The sequence below is a fragment of the Coregonus clupeaformis genome, chromosome 29 (genome assembly GCF_020615455.1).
Source record: "Coregonus clupeaformis isolate EN_2021a chromosome 29, ASM2061545v1, whole genome shotgun sequence".
NCBI lineage: Eukaryota > Metazoa > Chordata > Actinopteri > Salmoniformes > Salmonidae > Coregonus > Coregonus clupeaformis.
Genome location: NC_059220.1, coordinates 37,016,648 through 37,031,101, shown reverse-complemented (window position 1 = coordinate 37,031,101; position 14,454 = coordinate 37,016,648). Strand labels below are relative to the sequence as shown.

The following is a 14,454-nucleotide window of genomic DNA, read 5'->3' as shown; positions in this document are numbered from 1 at the left end:
AGTTAGTTATTTGAATCAGCTGTGTGGGGCGGGGGCTAGGATCGAGTTTGGGAAACCCTGTTGTAACCCCACTGAAGCCTTTCCCATTTTCTTGTGATCCACCAAATAAACCGAACAATATTTCTAGCCACAACAGCAATTAATCACTGGGAGCCCAGAGACAATGGATGGTTGATGTTGGTCTATACTCCACTGTAGTTCACGGTCTCCGATATGAGTGCTCTAATCCATGCCTTCTTTTCAGTGTTGCCTATATGTCCTTTTTCTTCTCTCCACGTAATATGACATGATGATTTGCTCAATTCATCCATCAGGCCTTTTACCAGGTGCTACTATCACAATAAGGCATATCATTTTCTGCATTTGAGTGGAGTGGAGGAAAGTGGAGATGGTTTTTAGAGCATTCAGAGGAAGTGTCTAAACTAGTGAATGATACACTCAGCTTCCAACAGAGCAGACAAAACACTCTTGTATTAAAGGTTTTAAGACGAGCTACTCTCAGAAAGACACAGCTCGATACACTGTGCAGCGCTGAAATGATTCCCACCTGCCACTTGTGATTAGAGTTGTTTTCCACAGCGAGAGATGGGCACACCTGGGGTGGTGAGGCTGGGGGTAGAGCGGTCTAGAGCTGTCTAGTGGGATTATGGTCATTATTGCACTGTGATGCAATGGCTTCTAACAGCCATATGCATGTCAGTCTCTCTTGGCTCAAAGTAGAGGAGAGATTGACTGCATCAATTCTTGTTTTTGTGAGAAAAATGATTGTGTTGAAAATACCAAATTGTCTGTATAATCAACTTACATATAGCTCTGACAGACATACTTACCCCACCAGTCCCCAAATCCAGAACGAATTCAAGGCAACGCACAGTGTTATATAGAGCCATAATCCAGGGTTGTCACCTTGTGGACTGGCTGAGCCACTATGTCAAAATAAAATACTTTATTTGTTATCATTTAAGGACAGGCACTAATAGAGTTGTTTGTTTTTTTTTGCGCTAGAATGCAGCAAATGGCATTTACATGTCTTCAAAAACACTAAAATGTAGAAAATAGTAAAAATAAAGAAAAACCCTGGAATGGGTAGGTGTGTCTAAACTTTTGACTGGTACTGTATGTGCAGATATGTGCACCCCGTCATTGCTCTCTCTTGCTCTGCTTTGTGTGTATCTTGCTACCTGTCACTCAAATGGAGAGGGGCTGAATATCATTGGCTGGAACTTGAATTGCTAGGGAGCTCTTTCAAACTAGGGATTTCGTAGCTAATTGAGGTAAAACAGTAATTCTGCTCATAGGTTATGCATGTATGAACTACACATTGACACATCCAGCCCTAAGCGGGAAGTTTGAAAAATACTAGTCGCCAAAGTACCGGAGCATGTCTTTAAGGCATATGTACACTATATATACAAAAGTATGTGGACACCCCTTCAAATTAGTGGATTCAGCTATTTCAGCCACACCCGTTGCGGACAGGTTTATAAAATCGAGCACACCGCCATGCAATCTCCATAGACAAACATTGGCAGTAGAATGGCCTTACTGAAGAGCTCAGTGACTTTCAACGTGGCACCATCATAGGATGCCACCATTCCAACAAGTCAGTTCGTCAAATGTCTGCCCTGCTAGAGCTGCCCCGGCCAACTGTAAGTGCTGTTATTGTTTAGTGGAAATGTCTAGGAGCAACGATTGCTCAGCCGCGAAGTGGTAGGCCACACAAGCTCACAGAACACGGGACTGTCGAGTGCTGCAGTGCGTAAAAGCGAGGTCCATACAGAAATGGTTTGTTGAGATCGGTGTGGAAGAATTTGACTGGCCTGCAAGAGCCCTGACCTCAACCCCATCGAACACCTTTGGGGTGAATTGCAACGCCGACTGCGAGCCAGGCCTAATCACCCAACATCAGTGCCCGACCTCACGAATGCTCTTGTGGCTGAATGGAAGCAAGTCCCTGCAGCAATGTTCCAACATCTAGTGGAAAGCCTTCCCAGAAGAGTGGAGGCTGTTATAGCAGCAAAGGGGGGAACAACTCCATATTTATGCCCATGATTTTGGAATGAGATTTTTGACGAGCAGGTGTCCCCATACTTTTGGTCATTTAGTGGATATGTAGTAATGTATGTATGCGTGCAAGTCTGCTTGTCTATGTTAATGTTTTTAAATATACACTACTAGTCAAAAGGTTTAGAACACCTACTCATTCAAGGGTTTTTCTTTATTTTTACTATTTTCTACATTGTAGAATAATAGTGAAGACATCAAAACTATGGAATAACACATATGGAATTGTGTAGTAACCAAAAAAGTGTTAAACAAATCCAAATATATTTGAGATTCTTAAAATAGCCACCCTTTGCCTTGATGACAGCTTTGCACACTCTTGGCATTCTCTCAACCAGCTTCACCTGGAATGCTTTTCCAACAGTCTTGAAAGAGTTCCCACATATGCTGATCAGTTGTTGGCTGCTTTTCCTTCACTCTGCCATCTGACTCTTACACAGCCTGGAGGTGTGTTGGGTTATTGTCCTCTTGAAAAACAAATGATAGTCCCACTAAGCCCAAACCAGATGGAAGGGCGTATCGCTGCAGAATGCTGTGGTAGCCATGCTGGTTAAGTGTGCCTTGAATTCTAAATCAATCACAGACAGTGTCACCAGCAAAGCACCCCCACACAATAACACCTCCTCCTCCATGCTTTATGGTGGGAACTACACATGCAGAGATCATCCATTCACCCACACCACGTCTCACAAAGCCACGGCAGTTGGAACCAAAAATCTCAAATTTGGACTCCAGACCACAGGACACATTTCCACCGGTCTAATGTCCATTGTTCGTGTTTCTTGGCCCAAGCAGGTCTCTTCTTCTTATTGGTGTCCTTTAGTAGTGGTTTCTTTGCAGCAATTCGACCATGAAGGCCTGATTCACACAGTCCCCTCTGAACAGTTGATGTTGAGATGTGTCTGTTACTTGAACTCTGTGAAGCATTTATTTGGGCTGCAATTTCTGAGGCTGGTAACTCTAATGAACGTATCCTCTGCAGTAAAGGTAGCTCTGGGTCTTCCTTTCCTGTGGAGGTCCTCATGAGAGCCAGTTTCATCATAGCGCTTGATGGTTTTTGCGACTGCACTTGAAGAAACTTTCAAAGTTCTTGAAATGTTCTGTATTGACTGACCTTCATGTCTTAAAGTAATGATGGACTGTCGTTTCTCTTTGCTTATTCTTGCAATAATATGGACTTGGTCTTTTACCAAATAGGGCTATCTTCTGTATACCCCCCCGTACCTTGTCACAACACAACTGATTGGCTCAAACGTCATTCCAGGTGACTATCTCATGAAGCTGGCTGAGAGAAGGATTTGTTTAACACTTTTTTGGATACTACATGATTCCATATGTGTTATTTCATAGTTTTGATGTCTTCACTATTATTCTACAATGTAAAAATTGAGTAGGTGTGTCCAAACTTATGCCTGATACTGTATGTGAATTGTAAAGTATTTTTGTTTGTAATGTCTTTTTCGTTATGTGTCGGACCCCAGGAAGACTAGCTGTCGCTAATGGGGATCCCAATAAAAATCTAAATCTAAGCTTCAATGGAGGGAAAACGTTTAACACAGAAGGCAAACTATTACTCCCTACATCTCTCCAAGAATCTGGTTCTTTCCCCATCTTCTCGAGCTGTCTAGTGTTATAATGGCGCCTCGAAGCATTGCTCTAAGGCAGGGGTGTCAAACTCATTCCATGGGGGGCTTAGTGTGCTGGTTTCTTGGCTTTTCCTTTCAATTAAGACCCTGACAACCATGTAAGGGGAGTTCCTTACTAATCACTGACCTTAATTCATCAATCAAGTACAAGGGAGGAGTGAAATCCCCCAGACACTCGGCCCTCCGTTGAATGAGTAGTGCAGGGTTTCCCAAACTTGGTCCTGCACATTTAGGTTTTTGTCCAGCTGATTCAAATAACCAACTCATCATCAAGCTTTGATTAGTTGAATCAGCTGTGTAGCACTAGGGCAGAAACCAAAACGTGCACCCAGGGGGGGCCCCAGGACAGAGCTATGGAAACCCTGAGGTAGTGGAAGAACATAAAAGCAGTTAGACAGAAAATAATTAAACATATTTTTCCAAGAATGCCTTTTATTTTTTTGGAACCTTGAAGCAATTGTATAAGTGGATGAACAACATGAGCGGTTTACATAGCGAAGTGATTCCTTACATCTCTTGTCAGGAAAATAGTTGATGGGTTGCTTATTTAATACCATTGTTATGTCTATAGCCTATATAGTGAAGTCTAAAGTCGTTGAACACTATTTTGGTTTTGCCCAGCCAAGCTTGCTGTTTAATTTCCATATAGACTAGATGTATTGCTAATGCAAGAAGATTTAGCAATGCCATGGTTCCACTTCTGTCAACGCTGCATTTGTTAGTCACTCTTTAAAGACAGATAACACCACAATGGATTAAAATATTATTCTGTAGGGATTAAAACCATTTTTGTAAAGAGCTGAATATAATCGACTGAGCTTTTTGGCTTTTTATATTAAACTCGTAGTTATGTACAATGTGACAGAATACTGATGTATTTATCTCATTGAACAGTGTTTCTTCTATCCCATTGAACATAATTGTGTTTCTCTCTCTCCCTGGCAGCCTCGTATCATCATGCAGACGACAGGGCCTGAAGACAGCAGGATCCGGATAGAACCGGTATGTTCCAGTCTAGTTGTAGCTAGTTGTTTAGAGATCACTCTAGTTCCGAGTTGGACATTTCCCAATATTCCCCGGTTTTCCAGAAATCCTGGTTGGAAGATTCCTGGAATTACAAGGGAATAAGCAGGAAATCTGGGAATCCCCCAAACAGCATTTCTGGAAGGCCTGGGAATTTTGGGAAAGTTACCGGAATTTAGCAACCCTAGTTAGAGATCAGTTTACAACAACTCTTCAGGCTGAAACAGTCTATTGACCATATAAATATAATTAATTATATTTCTATGGTATTGACTGTAATATGACGCTATGATTGGTAGTAAGCAAGTGGATCTGAGGATCTCATTACGATGATGGTGGTCGGGGTGGTAACGATAATTGTGGTGGTGATAGGCAGGCAGTATGATGTCATGGTTTGCTCCAGTCAGTCTTGAGTTGGGTTGAATAATTCTTAAATCCCTGTCATTGAGGTGTGATTGCCATTGCCGTCAATTCCCTGTAGGTTGCTATGGTAGTGAGGACAGCCCTGATCCCGGCCCTGACCAATGACAGGTGGTCGGAGTCCCCTGATGCCCCTCCTCTTCCTGTTCCGTCCTCCCAGCATGACCCGCATGACTACCCCCTCAGCCCCATCAGCGAGGCCTCCAGCGGCTACTTCTCCACTAGCGTTTCTACGGCAACCTTGTCCGAGGCTTCTGCCGTCGCCAGTGGCGACCACCCCACCACCCCCCCCCTCCGCCCCTCCTCCTCCCTCACCCTCCTAGAGGCAGGGGTGGGGCTAAAGGGGAGTAATGCTCCTGATACTACATTACCCAGAACCCATCCGCAGCAGCGAGCTGACTGGAACGGTGTTACTGCTGCATCTCCTCAGTACGAAAACAAAATGGCCACCACCGGTCCCGGCTCTAACATCAACAGCATCGCCACGGGCAACAAGCCCTTCTCAGTGCAGAGGGTATGCACGTCGGACCTGAAGTCGTTGCAGCAGTGTGTCCTGGGGGAGGAGGAGGGAGGAAGAGGAGGACAAGGGTGTCTGGAGAGGTTGGAGATCATCCTGGACGATGAGGACGGCGGCTGCGACTTCGTGCTGCCCGATTGGCTGAGAGAGGGGGCGTGCGTGACGGTGGGAGCCAATAAGGGCGGGACGGTGCGCTACGTGGGCAACACAGAGTTCGCAGAGGGCATGTGGGTCGGGGTGGAGCTCGACTCGCCCTCAGGTGTGTGTTTACTGTTCACAAAGGAATCGCATGACTTCACATAATGACACCATAAGCAATGGAATCTAAGGAAGAAAGCAGAAAATGAAAATTTAGAGGACCCTGACCTTGTCCACATACACATGAGAGATTAGAGTAGGCAGTGCTTAGTTTAGGAAATTCAAAGTACTAAACAAACTCTTCCTTGTCTAACTCCCCTCATTCCATCCTCTACCTTCACCTCCCTCCCCTCTCTCTCTCCCTCCCTCCCTCCCTCCCCTCTCTCTCTCCCTCCCTCCCTCCCTCCTTCCCCTCTCTCCCTCCCTCCCTCCCCTCTCTCCCTCCCTCCCTCCTTCCCCTCTCTCCAGGTAAGAATGACGGCTCCGTAGGCGGGCGCTACTACTTCCGCTGTAACCCTGGTTACGGCGTCCTCGTGCGTCCCGACCGAGTGTTCCGACGGGAGCGTTCCACCAAACGGAACCCGGAGAATCGGCGCAGCGGCGAGTTCTGCCAACCCGTTCTACGGGGAGAGTCCACTAACAGGAGAGCGGAGAACCGCAAGTCCTGGAGCAGTTGAACTGGAGAGAAACAGGCCTGGGTGGGAGAGCATAATTCCACACACCACTTTGTCTCCTGGCTTGGATCAACTAGAAAACCCACACACCCTTTTTATCCTGTTTCTAAGCCTCAGTCTCACTCAGACTCCTCTATCTATGCAATACTACTGCATCTAATGTAGAAACAGTCCCTATCCCCTTCCCACCATCCACCCACAGCTTGGCAACACTACTTCAGTACTGTGCCCTCTCCTGGCCAAGCGATGCTAGGCTGGGTTTCTGTAAAGCACTTTGTGACATCTACTGATGTAAAAAGGGCTTTAGAAATACATTTGATTGATTTATACAGGCTGATCCTGTGTTGGCTTGACTGGCCATGCCGCTGTCCCACTACAGGGAAACACCCATAGGGATCTGTCTGAATTAATTTCAATAGGGAAAACTTTTACTCAACAAGCCCCTGCTCCTGGTGCGCTGCCTCCCTATCTGGACGCAGCACTTGTGGCACCCCCTGTGGCATGGATTGGGCACAGCACTTGAAGTGTGACTATACAGAGTGCTGCTGTCTGTATGAAGTGACGCACAGAGCGACCAATGGAGACCGTTTCTTCTCGGGGCCAAGGTTCAGGATCCATAGTGATGACTACTTTTTCTGATGTCATCAAACTCTGGTCACCTCGAGAATCCTTCTGAACGAATGAGGCTTTATTCCAACGGACTTGGACTGGACCCCCCCTTCTTATATCTGTTTCCACATGTGGAGTCATTTATCTGAAATGATCAATTCTTCCAGAATGTGCCTTCATTAGTTTATTTTTCGTTGTAACATATTTCTTAGTGGTTTTATTCAATGCACATTTCGTCCTCTGTTGAGATTTGATGAGAATGCCTTGTGTAAGTGTGAGGTGATCTCAGGGACTGCAGAGTGGACATGGACTTGAAGATGTGTGCGTGTGTTTTAGAAGTTTGGCCCTTAACGGCCAAATTTAACCATGGTAATGTTGTACAGTGGACGAAAATTGATCTGTGTGTGTTTTCGGCTGATCTGAAAGGTGAAGCATCGTTGTTATGATGACGTGGTTTGTGCAACAGTCATCGCCGTTGGTTTTAAATTGTACGTTGAGAAGTCCGTTGAAAGATGGTTCCACTATGAGCAAAATTGGTTAAAAAATATGTATTTTCAACAAAAAAAAGATATGTTTTTCAATCTATTTTCAGCGTCTTGCTCATAGGGAGATTTTGCCCAGTAGAGGTTTATCCCTAGTTTGGTGGTGACTAGTGATCTGTGTTAGCAACATTGGTGTCTATGGTTCTAGAACTGTTTGAGGAAGTAGCAGTGGCATATATGTATGTTGGACTGCTGGTTTTGTGTTAACATTGTGGAACATCATGTAACATGTGGAGCGGAAGTTGGATGGAAGCTGGTCTTTGATTTGTGTTTGGAAAAAAAGATCTCTTCTATGCATGCGTTCACCTGTTATTTTTAGACGGGTGCTCTTAATGTGTTTGAAGATACAGATCTGTAATAGGGTCTTAAATGTACATACTGACCTAATGACATTGGGAGATGAAGGAAATCAAGGATGTGGAAGCATATTTTTTTTATATAGTTTCAGACAAAGTTTTAGGAGCAATTTTGTTTGAATGCAAATTCCAGGTTGAGAGTTGAAGGATGTGTAATGAGGGACACTGGAATTTAAATGTATACGTTTAATTGATCCCTGAAGTTCCTCTGTAGTAAATATCATTTTTATTAGACGTTCCATTTTTAGACAGAAGTGAATTTCATTTCATTAAAATAAACTGTGCGCTCTTACCTAGTGAGCTGAGTCACAAGCTCTAACAAGACTCAATGTGTTTTAAAAGGATAGTTCACCCAAATTACACATTGGTTTCCTTACCCTGTAAGCAGTCTATGGACAAGGCATGACAGCAATCCATGCTTTAATCCCATTCAAGTCATGGGACCGATATTATCATTTTTCGCACGTCCAAATCATCTACATGTCCAGTATCTACAATTGATTGTGAAGCTCAGTCACTTATAAATGTTTTGTACATGATGCACAACCAATGCTCTTATCGGTCCCATGACTTGAATGGGATTAGTGCCACAAATGCTAAAATGTTAGCATATGGAAACAGTGCCAGGGAAACTAAACCAAAGCATGGATTGCTGTCATACCTTGTCCATAGACTGCTTACAGGGTGAGGAAACCAATGTAATTTTGTAATGACTATACCTTTAACACTAGTCCATTCAGCAAGCATGGAGCGAAGTCACAACATATATGAAGGATCTGAAAGATATGCCCCTTCACCCCAACGCTATGCCATTTATTTTGAGTATTTTATATGATTTAAGAAAGGCCTACATTTGCTATATATATATATATATATATATATAGTTGAGGACCTGTGAGAGGCACCTGTTTCTCAAACTAGACACTCTTGCTCAGTTGTGCACCGGGGCCTCCCACTCCTCTTTCTATTCTGGTTAGAGCGCTGTTCTGTGAAGGGAGTAGTACACAGCGTTGTACGAGATCTTCAGTTTCTTGGCAATTTCTCGCATGGAATAGCCTTCATTTCTCAGAAGAAGAATAGACTGACGAGTTTCAGAAGAAAGTTATTTGTTTCTGGCCATTTTTAGGCTGTAATCGAACCCACAATTGCTGATGCTCCAGATACTCAACTAGTCTCAAGAAGGCCAGTTTTATTGCTTCTTTAATCAGCACAACAGTTTTCAGCTGTGCTAACATAATTGCAAAAGGGTTTTCTAATGATCAATTATCCTTTTAAAATGATGAACTTGGATTAGCAAACACAACATGCCATTGGAACACAAGACTGATGGTTGCTGATAATGGGCCTCTGTACGCCTATGTAGATATTCCATTCAAAATCTGCCGTTTCCAGCTACAATAGCCATTTACAACATTAACAATGTCTACACTGTATTTCTGATCAATTTGATGTTATATTAATGGACAAAACAATTGCTTTTCTTTCGAAAAACAAGGAAATTTGTAAGTGGCCCCAAACTTTTGAACGGTAGTGTGTGTATATATATATATATATATATAGCAAATGTAGGCCTTTCTTAAATATATATATATATAGTATAGTAATGGTTGACATATACCTTTATCGTGAAAAAGTCTTAAGCTTTTAAATTGTACTGAAAAAAGTTGTTGATTGCACAAGTAATTCTATGAGGAATGATGCTGCTATAGCAACTGTAATATAACTGTAAATTGATCCAATCATTGGTATTATAGTCCTTGTCGGGAGTTAATCTTGATTATAGTCTTGATCTTTGGCCTTATACACCACTTGATATGGGACAGAGTAAGAAGTTGTCAATGGGCTGATGACTGGCCAGTTGGGAGATATAGTCTAGTAGATGGGATGAGCAAGTGTTTATTATTGGTCATGGTTGCCTTTTAAGTACTTTTCCCAAGTCGCTCAGACCCTTTACGTTGCTGTTAGCGGAGCTAGGGCGTGTTTTTAAAAGTTGTTCGTCATGGTTGAGTTGGTGTCGAGCCTTTAACCGAGTGATCATCATTGTGCTAGTAGATGGAATGGAACTGAGTTTCTGAGGGTGTGTGCGTGTGTCGTACATGTGTATTAAATGAAGATTGTGAGAGCAGGTAGGTTGCGTTTAGACAGGTAGTCCAATTCTGATCTTTCTTTCACTAATTGGTCTTTTGACCAATCAGATCAGCTCTGAAAAGAAAAAAGATCAGAATTGGGCTGCCTGTGTAAACGCAGCCATAGTGTATCGGATGGATTTGGCCTCGGTTTCGTCGTGTCCACGCTTCTTTGCACAGAGACCGAAAAGTGTTTGAGATCTCTTCAGGCTTATCTAGTTCTTTATTTCAGTGCCTCGCTCTTTCTTTCTCTCACACTCATCATGAAGTCAGACACACAAGTAGCTCTGATTCAAACACTTAATTATTCACTAGATTTGACCGGTTTGTATTTCCAACTGTTAGCTCTTTAACGTGATGTGGTTTCCTAGTTCAGACTAGCACGTGAACGCGGCATGTCCTTCATTTCATCATCATGGACTTGCTCATATGACCATATATAGTTGTGACTGTACATGCTCAGAACCACGTGTATTCTATTGAGTTTGACCGTTAGACTGTCTATACTTCATTAAGGATATATCCATTCTGTTACCGTATCATTCCACAGAAGGCATGCTCTGTGTTTTAAAGAATAATCAAGGCCCAAGGACACAGATGCAACAAACTTATGGGACGGGGGGGTTTCAAGAGTATATTTGTTTATCTTCCTTTCTAATATATGCATTTCCTGTATATCTCTATCTATGGCAACACAGGTCCAGAGCTCAGAGCAATATGACACCTGCCTTTACGTGGCCTTCAGTCTACAAGTTAGTCTTCACGTCAGTCTGTCCCTCTCTGGGTTTAATAACTATAATAATAATAATAATAATATGCCATTTAGCAGACGCTTTTATCCAAAGCGACTTACAGTCATGCGTGCATACATTTTTTTTGTGTATGGGTGGTCCCGGGGATCGAACCCACTACCTTGGCGTTACAAGCGCCGTGCTCTACCAGCTGAGCTACAGAGGACCACAACTAAAAACCTCCATCTTCGGCTTTCTCCAGACTACCAATGCGAGACTGCGTAACTAGAAACCCTCAAACTCCAGCCATGGAGAAACCTGGGTACTACTAGACTTTCTTCACACTACACGTGGCTTGTCCATAGCCAGCAGTGGACCACATCAGACACACTGCCACTGGCTTATGTGCCAATGGAAGCTCATGTCAGTAGAGGATTCTAATGGGGAACTTGTCTGTTTTTCCCCAACACAGACATCAATTAGAGTTGAGCCTCTTTACCTCCAACTTTCACCGGCCACGTTCCATTTCTGTCCTGAGCTCCCATCTCTCAGGTGTTCAACACTAAAGCGGTAGGAGGAAGGGGCAAGGGGACAGAAATGGAATTGGGCCGGATCTTCAGACTGTTTGTACAACTCTTCTACAATGGTTGCTTCTGAAATGGCACACAATGGTATTCTATTCCTGTAGTGCATAGAAAAAAGGGTGCCATTTTAGACACACAATGACTGACCTGAGACCAGCTCTGGTTTGTGCCTCGTCCTGGAGTCATCAATATTATCATTATTATTAATAATCGACATCAGTGATTTGCCTATCTGATTCTGTTCTGCCGGTTGTTGTGAAGTGTATTAGTTCAGAGTATATTTGTGAGAGCGAATGTGTGTAGGCATGACTATGTATGTACGTGTATATATAAAGACTTAAATCTGAGCACAAGTTTGGATTTTGATTAATTTAATTGTTCCATGTAATTCTCTGCTGAAATCCAAAGAATAATCATGTATTATAATGCATTTATAATGTTCTTATTGTCTGGACAATAATCTCCCTGTAAAGGAAAGAATAAAAAAATGAAATGAGTTACAGATTTTTATCGTCTGCATTTTTTAAATTTTTATGAGACTGCGTAATCTTCCATTATTAAGTGCAGAATGCTAATTTGAGTAATGCACATGTAGGTCTTGAAGTCATGCATTGATGTCAATTGCAGTTCGGGTTTGTGCAGCTCGTGCAGATTTGGGCCGATTGATACACATTTTGAGAGAGATTTCAGTTGCTCACAACACACAGACCCATTGTTCATTGACCTTTATTCTTTAGTAGGTACAATACTAAAATAAACAAGTTAACAAAATGTTTTTTGAACAAATGCAACAATTTAACAAAGGCATATATAGATTTCTACATATTAATTACAGAACAGTCTACTGTCCAAAAAAGGCACTAAATTCTGAAATAGGAGACAACAGAACTCGTTTAACTATTTCAATCTGATACAACAGTAATTTCAATAATTGTATATTCATTTCATCTTCTAGAATATTTGTTATTTCATGTATTCACATTGTATGTATGAACGAGGACTGGCGATAGCTGTTCCCTCGCAATTTCAAAGGCAAAGCCCCTCCCACAGAGGTTAATGGTCATTATTGAGGAGCAGTCTTTAGCAAAGACAACCTTTTCACCTGGTTTTGTATACAGTACCAATTTAATTTGTAGATTTGACAGATTCATCAAATTCTGGGTGATGCCAAAGATGCAGAACCAAAATCTTGTGTGTGCTAGCTAGCTAGCGAGCTACTCGATATGGCGTTAGCAATTGTTAAACAGTCTCAAATTAAGTCTTGAGAGACTAGTAAAGAGCTCAGAAACCTGAAGGATAAGTTTTGCCTTTGAGTGACTGAGTACAATAGGTCAATGAAAATCACGGTAGATTGGGGCCGAACTCAGACCCGAGTTATGCACGCATAAATTGAACTTTATTCCCCCTATTCTACACTTTTCTCACTTTCCAATATTTCATGGGTTGAACAATTGAATATGGCAACTTTCAGGATGTATCAAACCATTGTATTTTTGATTCACCAATCTATTTCATGCTTAAAGGCTTTCCAAACCTGTTTTATTCAAATACTTTCCTAACCCTAAATAATATACAAGATCAGAGTATTTTTAAATCTACCAATTGGTGCTGAAAATGAGACTAACATGCTTGTAAGCCCTTTACACACCAGTCTGAATACCAACTACTGAGAAGTGCGTAGGAAAGGCATACATTTCCTAAGTCTGAATCGGGCCCACTATGCATATCAAAATGGAAAAACAAAAAACAGGAACATTATTTTTAAAAACAAAGCATTTCATGAATCAAATGATTAATCTCATACTATACATTTCTGCTTGGCAGAATTTTACACATGGAAAAATGTAAGTAACAAACTGAAAATACAAATATTGTTTTTTCTGCCTCTGTCTTTAGAATAGTATTTTTTAAATCTTGTAAGATACATGTTTGATACAGAACAAAGCACTAGGTTAGTGGCTAGCGGAACCTCAGAGATTCACAAGCTCTGAAGCAGCAGAAACCGTCATCAGGTCAGCTTGGCTGTCATTTAATACATATTGGACTACTTAAAGGGACAGTTCACCCAAACATAAACTTGAGTCTAATCTCTGCAACTTGGTCAGCTAACAGTATGTCACGAGAGACTGTTTGCCAAATATCTCAATACCTCAGAAGCAGGGGTTGGAGCCGAAATCATTAGTTTCATTCTGAACAGAACCATAATTTATTTAAATTCCGTTCTGACATGCAAAATAAAGTTCTGAACCGGTTTGAACTAAGTAACGGTTTATGTTGTTCCTTTCTGTTTTTGTTTTTTTAAACCTCTGAAATCAAGTGGGGAGAGAGGGTGGAAGAGGAGGCTTGGCTTAAACCGCTGGGCATCTTGTTATGACATGCATTATCTGAATTAGGCCCACAGTATTATACCTGCGAAGGAGCGGCTCCTATGAAGGAACTTTTAATGTCTTTGAACTTCAGAGAGTTGGCTTAATGTTGGACCAGAGCTAGCTAACAAGCTTGTGTGTGCAGAGCGGCACCAGAATTAAAATAAAAACACATCTTACCTTTTTGTAGTTAATAAATCCAATGTGAAACGTGATAACTATAGTATCCAAAACTAGCATTGAAAAGGTTAATCCATTCTTCTCTTAATTAAAAATCTCTCTCCATAATTTCTGAATCACGCTTGTGACGTCAGTAGGCTACAGTAGACAATACTTCGGAGGGGGAGGGGCAGGTAGCCTACACACGCACAACGGCAAAGATTTTCAGCTGGCAGGGAGGCAGACACTGGAATAAGATTCTAGATGACAGAGAGGGCTTTGCATAGGCGGTTTGTTGCATTTTTTGTGGACAGGAGAAGAAAAAACTGAACGTAAAATAACGTTATTAGCCGGTTCCCATGGTTTTAAAATAACAGTTCTGTTCCGGAACAGTATAGATCACTTTCGTTACCGGTTCGGATTCTGTTCCTTGAAAATGTTTGTTGTTTTCGTTTGTTCCCTGAACCGGTTCCAAGCCCTGCTCAGAAGTGGTCTAACG

At 42.1% G+C, this 14,454-nt stretch overlaps 1 protein-coding gene across 4 annotated transcripts in view; it reads left to right on the top strand.

Moving 5' to 3' along the window:
* Positions 1-6,362, top strand: part of LOC121545081 (kinesin-like protein KIF13B) — a 70,180-nt gene extending 63,818 nt beyond the window's left edge. For 3 of the 4 annotated variants that reach the window (XM_041855460.2, XM_041855461.2, XM_041855457.2), the window contains exons 38-39: positions 4,656-4,712; positions 5,215-5,302. In XM_041855460.2, the coding sequence (XP_041711394.2) occupies positions 4,656-4,707 (52 nt within the window). In that variant the 3' untranslated portion in view covers positions 4,708-4,712; positions 5,215-5,302. Of the gene's footprint in view, positions 1-4,655; positions 4,713-5,214; positions 5,303-6,276 lie in introns of those variants that run through there. The other variant, XM_041855458.2, reaches the window with a different exon arrangement.
* The last annotated feature ends 8,092 nt before the right edge of the window (positions 6,363-14,454 follow it).